General features: G+C 49.8%; 2 protein-coding genes across 2 annotated transcripts; one reads left to right on the forward strand and one right to left on the reverse strand.

Moving 5' to 3' along the window:
- Positions 1-2503: 2503 nt before the first annotated feature.
- VTN00DRAFT_6036 (uncharacterized protein) lies at positions 2504-4040 on the reverse strand (the record flags this gene model as incomplete). The annotated part of the gene is made up of 3 exons (XM_069432628.1): positions 2504-2524; positions 2582-3786; positions 3851-4040. The coding sequence occupies 3 exons, from the start codon at positions 4038-4040 to the stop codon at positions 2504-2506; spliced, it is 1416 nt and encodes a 471-aa protein (XP_069288468.1).
- A 1957-nt stretch (positions 4041-5997) lies between these two features.
- Positions 5998-6832, forward strand: VTN00DRAFT_6037 (uncharacterized protein; the record flags this gene model as incomplete). Its single annotated transcript, XM_069432629.1, has 3 exons — positions 5998-6321; positions 6424-6725; positions 6811-6832. 3 exons carry the CDS (start codon positions 5998-6000, stop codon positions 6830-6832), a joined length of 648 nt encoding a protein of 215 aa, XP_069288469.1.
- Positions 6833-6887: the final 55 nt, after the last annotated feature.

Raw genomic sequence — 6887 nt, forward strand, 5'->3', positions numbered from 1 at the left:
ACTGGTCAATTTTTTCTCTCTCCTTCTCTCCCATTTGACCGTAAGCTCCCTAGTCTATCCTATCTACATACTACATACTCCATCTTTCTTTTTTAGGCTAATATCTTGTTTGTACCCCCCCATTGAAAAATACAGGAACGAATGGGAAAAGAAGGAAAAGATATCTAGGCATAGAATATATTTAGATACATAATCTAGACAAGCTGAAACCTGACCATACTTCTTCATTCAATAGATAATAGATAGTATGACAACTGCAGACGAATCTAAAACATTACGTGCATAGGTACCTACCTACTTTCCCCAGACGAAAGGTGCGAAAATGAAAAGAAGGGAAAAAAATGAAAGGATGCAAGACATACCTACCCATTCTACCTACCTACCTAGTCTGCAACATGCATGACATGATATGCACGGCATAATTGATTTGATGGAATACACACGTACATACATATATATGTGGACCAAGTCATTGTGTCTAAGTAGGTAGGTAGCTTAGCTAGCTAGCTATATCCGTACTATATTTCTCCAGCAATCAGAACCGAGAACCGAGAGTTAAAAAATTCCACCGATTAATACACACACAGACAGAGAGAGGGAGAGACCATGGTAGTACTGCGCACAACAATGTGTCTCTGTAGAATAAGTATCGTCTCGTTCGGTGGGATTTGTGTCAGTATTCTTAAAGCACTCTGGTTTTATGCACTTGCTATGTCAGAGTGAAGTGGAGTAAACAAGCATAGGTAGTATGGCTTAGCAAAGCTCATATCTGCAGATTGGATTGAATTTGAGCCGATACACGGATGCATTTAGGTTAGGTACCTAGGTATACATGATCTAGATTGATATAGAATGTTGACGTTGACCGGTTGCTTTGAATGGTTCGGGTAGTTGATAGACTCATGATCTTGATATGATACGAGATTGTTTTATATAACACTGGAAGGTTCTTATCAAGAGAAGCTTGGGTCCTGGCCTATCGTGACTCATTCTTAAAATCCACATGTACAGAAAGGTACAGAGCGATCGTACATCAATTGGTGATTCAAAGAAGGAATATTTATTATATACAGGATAGTGTTGAGCAAATTGAATTGTTTAACCTAATTTACAGGAAGGCTGTCATCCATGTCAAATCTATATATACTTTGACCCTGAAGATACGGCTAGCTAGGTCAAAGTCACCAAGTTATCAGCTTTCTTTACGGATCTCATCCTAAAACTGGTCCCTTTTCTTTGCTTTCCACATATTTCCTTGGTTGAGGAACAGAGAATGTGAGATGCCAATGTACAGTACTACTTGCTATAATCAATTTAGGATAGGATAGAGTCTTAAGCTCGGGCAGAGATAATACATCAAGCGTGGGCTAGATTTGAATAATGCAATCTATTTAAAAGGAACTAACTACCTATCAATCAATCAATCGGAATAACTAACTCCTTACATGTGATTGTATCGTACTCGAAGACAGACTAAATAATTCCCTGCTCTGTGCTGCCCTGTATGGGGTCGTGAGTGAGATCATCGAGATCACCGAGATCATTAACTGAGATGACGAGACGAGCTGTGAGCTTGATTGATTGAAATCTTCCGTCTCGCTCGCCCTCTCTGGGTGGAAATGGTCAATCTGCATAGGGACGTAGGAATCGCAGTTATGGTGCTATGGTAATAACCACCAATCAGTGTCGAAATGAAAAAGAAAGGAGACAGTTAATCACCTGGGAAAAAGGGAAAAAAGAAAATACATATGACCATTGTCCGTCACACGGTCAAGTCCACCAATCAAGTCTACCGATTTTCGGCCACCGAAGTATGTATTTGTCGAGATAGTAAGTACTGTACGTAAGAGCGACGGACTTCATGATACTGGCGCGAGGGTCAGGAGGGGATATCGGGAAGTGGAGGCATATCCCGAGCGGTACCACTCAAGAGAGCTCTCTCAGATAGACGTGCCGGAAATGTTGCTCAACTGATCGGAGATCGATGTCGGAAATGGTGAGGCATTAGAAAACGAATCGTGAGCATTCTGAAAAGCAATTGAATTTCCAGAAGACGCCCCTGGCATTCCCGGTTCATATTATATGGAGGCACGAGATAAAAGAAACAGATCATCGATATCACACAGACATTCCTTGATGAACTTGAAGTGCTGATTTTGATGTAAAAGGAAGAGCTGAGAGATCTGAAGATGGCCTGATATAGCTGATCATAGCGGGTTCAGAACCCCGCTCAGCAGGCTAATAGGCAGAGCTCTTCTGCTGGCTCATCTTGAAAGCAGCCGAAAGACAATTTATGGAGCAGGAAACCAGAAAAAGATGCGAGATAGAAAGTCGATAGCGAGTTCTTGGGAGGTGGGATCGAGATTTGAAGGGATGATACTGATTCTTAGATGGACGGCGACTGACTCTGAAATCCGGATGGAAAGGTGTCGGGGTGTTCACGAGATATAGTGCTAGGTAGAAACCGCCTCTGACGCGTTTGCGGGGGGGGGGGGGGTGCGGTTTAGGAAAGGTAGATTCGGACCTAAAAACACGGTCAATATACGTGTGCTTGACTGGTATATGACCTTGGAAGCCTTACCTTCTGCTTGACGGGCTTACGACACATCGGGCACGTAGCGTGTCCCTTCGGACGCGTCTTATCAGCCCGGCTCGACGGCATATGCTGGTCAGCGCACCAGCGGCAGAGAATCGCGTGTCCACAGGGGAGCACCACGGTATCGACGAGCTGGCTGAAGCATGCCTTGCACTCCAGATTCACCATCATCTCCTCCGTTTCTTTCGGTTCTGGCCTCCCATCGTTCATATTATCGAGGCCCTTCGAGGGCGGAGCTGGCTCAGCGGCAGCGGCCGCTTGTTCGTGGTAGAGTCTCTGCTGATACAGACGCAGAGCTTCCGTGTCCTCACGCAAGCGCATGATATTCTCAAGTTGCAGGCGCTGGTTTAGAACGGCACGCTGCTGCGGAGTGAGCATGGAGTAAGCGGCATAATTTCTAGCTGCTGGGTTTGCGAGTTCCGAGTATTGAACCGCTGCGGCCTGCGAGGTCCTGCCTTCGTACCGTGGAGGCGATGGGCGTCGTGAATGATGCAAGCCAGGATCGTCTGCGCGACGAGCACGGCGACGGGTATTCGGGGCACTAGCCTGCGCTTGGGGTTGACCAGCTGCAGTCGTTCCATCTGAAGTTACATTCTGGCCTTGAGCTTGAGCTTGAGCCTGCTGAGCTTGGCGTCTGCGCTGCTGGGCAATAGCCGCGGCGGCATCCGCAGGCATAAGCTGCGGGTTTGGGCGAGATGGAGGAAGCAAATATCCATTGAGCCCGATATTCGACACGTTCTGTGCGTCTGTTGGGGCTTGGAAGCTGAGCATAGGCTGCGGCATAAGATAAGCCGGCGGCGGCACAACTGGTACGGCTCCCTGCGGCAATGCTCTCCCTGCCTGTGTGTAAGGGTGACTGGGTCGCCCGGTAGCATACACGGCAGGTGTTCCCATCACTTGAGGAGCAGTTCCGCGAGCCATAGCCATCGAACGTCTGTGCATTTCGAGTTGTTCATACGCCTGCCAACTCTGGTTAAAAGCTGAACGCAAGCGATCAGAATAGTTGATTGCGCTTGTTGTATCTTCAAGGAGACTCAAATCCCCTTGATTGACAGGTTCCATTACAGGGTTCATCACAGATGTAGGATTCGGTTGCTGAGAAGACACCCCAGACATCTGGTTGTTAGGTCCAGACCAAGTGTAATGGCCATCAAGAGCCGCGGTCGTGAAGAAGTTAGGATTCATCTCGTCTACGTGATTGTTAGCAGGATTTATTATCGAGGATTAACACGCTCAGGGAGATAGAAGTCTAACCTTGAGCATTAGGAAGGGTATCCGAGGTAGGAGTCTCATAAACACTCTGCTGAGAGGCTTGATTTCGCTGGTTCAAGAGCCACAAACCATACTCTGTCAAATTCTGCGCTCCTGGGTTTTCGGCTGGTGCTGATATGCTAGGATCGCTGAACTGGACTGGTGAATGAGACACTGCATCCATGTTCTCCATTGGCAGTCTAAGGAAAGAGCTTCAAGAGTTAGATATGCCCGAGACAGTGTAGAACGAACTGGAAAGAGGCCTGGAAACCTCAATGCTGACAAGTTGTGGTTCGTCTATCGGAGTTATGATACTATTGCAAAGATGGGGATGATTGAACCGATCCCTGAGTAGCAGAGGGGATGCAGCACGCTTGTCCAGTAGACTCGGGGTATTAGCAGTGATGTAGATGCTGTGAGAAAAGATTTCAGCAATGATTTCCGGGAGATTGAACGCCTGCCAGCGAAGACTGCAGGACCCGGTTGGCTTGAACGTGAAGAATCTGGACTGTTGAATCGGATTCTCTAGTATTCTATTCAACTAAAAGATGAGCAGGTGACTGGAGACGAGGTGACAGGCAAGGAACGACCCAGAAAATAGGAAAAATACGCAGAAATTGACAATTAAACTGACAATTACTTGATAATTCAATACCAGTGTGAGGGGTCAACGACGCAGTGAATAGGACCAAGGAAAAAGACAATACCAGTCTTGATATGATCGTAGACACCACAGCCTCCAGCACGTCAAGCAGCAGCTGGTGTGATGATTTGTGTTCGAGATGCCGTTGCCCTCAACTAGGGACAGCGATTGATGGACGCAGAGCTAAGGGGCCTGTGATCAGCCCAGGAGTCGCAGTTCGAGACGCTCAGAGAGTGGCACTCAGGAGCATGTTTGTTCGCACAGGATGGAAATAAAGAGACAGGAGAGCAAGAGGACATGTTTTTTTTTCTTTTAGAGAGAGAGAAGGATTGAGGAAGCGAAGAAAAACCAGGAAGAAGCCCAGAGAGGAAGAGCAAAACAACAGCCCGGTCGCTTTTCGCCGCACGTTGTCGCAACGCTGTCGTCTGTAGCGTTGCGATCAGATCCATTCACAGTTCCAGAGACAATTCAACAAAGAGGACTTACCAGTGGGCTCCCAGAGCCCTACGACGTTGCGTTCAGACAGTGAAGGACGGGCAGAGAAGTGCAGAGAATTGTGCGGTCACGAGATTGCGGCTGTTTTTGCCTGGAAATGACAGCAAGGTGGATCATATATAGATTAGATGTCGGAGCCGGAATGGTGATGTGATGACCGCACGGCCTGGTCAAGGTCGGGTTAGGCCCAGCAGCCGGCCACGACGACACGACAGCAACAGCAGCAGCAGGGGCTATCAAGACATCGAATATAGGATCTCTGGCCTATTGGCACTGTACATCCCAAGAGGGGGGGAATACACGACGGAGGGGAGGACACCTCGACTGCTGATACTTGGGATCTCGCGACCGCGGAGTCGGACAGCGAAGACCAGCACCAGCAGCTGACGTCCGAACAACGTTTGCGAGCAGGCCAACCGGACATTGCTCCAAGCTGTCTCTGGCCTAAATCAAGGCCGCCACGCGGGCGGCGCCGATGCTCAGGCACCTTGGGCTTGTTATCCGGATCCCGTTGTGGCGCCGGCCAGCGATGTTGGCGAGCTTCGTACCTGTACGCTGTACGCCTGACCCCGCTGCATGAGGGGGAGCCCGAGCATCTACGAGGCCGCGATACAGGATACATCCATGCTTACATCTATGGACGTGGAACGTAGGATCGGACGCATGCATCTGTCTCTGATGCATCGAGGTGTGTTCATGCATGTCTTTGACCGGATACATAAGTCATCGTAACCCTGGAAAGAAAAGGTTGGATCGGCAGTCGTTCCCTGCGCTGGGCCCGCTGTGGGATCGCGACGTCATAGATGCCCGGGGCTCTGCCTTTTTATCTCAACTCCTGACCATGATGGCCTGGACACCCCACCACCATCGTTTAATTGCTGCCCCATAACTGAGCATCGGGAGGCCTCCGACTCGGCATATATGTATGGGGTCAAGACTGTGGCTGATATCTCGGCACTTGAAACCGCGCTTCGTTCCCGTTTCCGTTGGAGCCATTGCCGGACGAAGGACAATGTCAAGCTTCACGATCGATGAAGGGGCCGCTGCTCCGCTTACAGTCAACTCCACACCGGACCTCTCCAAGGACCAGCTCCTGGGATTCCCAGCGTTCAAGATATGGCTATCCACTCTGCAGCGCTCCCTGGCGCGACAGCGGAACGCATCGCACGAGTTCCACTCCGCACCTTACGTCCTCCGCAAGATCGACATCCAGGCCGTTGACTTCTTCAAGGGCGGCCGTCTGGGTTTCCTGAAGCTGAAAGCCGAGGTGTCCAACGACAAGGGCGAAACGCTGCCCGGTAGTGTCTTCCTCAGAGGCGGCAGCGTCGGCATGCTGGTAAGTTTGGCCAAGAGGGTTGGCGACGCGAGCTTATCTTATCATTTTTTCCTGATCCGGAGTTGACGACGAAACCTTTCTTCTCCATTATTATTCTTCCAGCTCATCCTCCAACCTGACGATATACCCGCATCCTCTGAAGACGGGAAACGCGTTATCTTGACCATCCAGCCGCGGATACCTGCTGGTTCGCTCGCCTTCCCCGAGATCCCCGCTGGGATGTTGGACGAGAGCGGTACTTTCGCTGGTGGTGCTGCGAAGGAGATCCAGGAGGAAACAGGCCTGACGATCCCGCAGGATGAGCTCATCGACATGACCTCTCTCGCACTCGGGTTGCTGGGAGAGCACGAAGATGGAGAGACATTGCAGAAAGGCGTGTATCCGTCTCCCGGCGGAAGCGATGAGTTCATACCCCTTTTCCTGTGTCAGAAACGGATGGCGCGCAAAGACATTGAGGGTCTGCAGGGGCGTTTGACGGGCCTGCGGCAGGAAGGGGAGAAGATCACCTTGAAGCTCGTTCCGCTGGAGGATTTATGGAAAGAGGCTCTGAGGGACGGCAAGGCTAT

The sequence above is a fragment of the Thermoascus crustaceus genome (genome assembly GCF_041956765.1).
Source record: "Thermoascus crustaceus strain CBS 181.67 unplaced genomic scaffold VTN00scaffold_3, whole genome shotgun sequence".
In the NCBI taxonomy this organism is placed as follows: domain Eukaryota; kingdom Fungi; phylum Ascomycota; class Eurotiomycetes; order Eurotiales; family Thermoascaceae; genus Thermoascus; species Thermoascus crustaceus.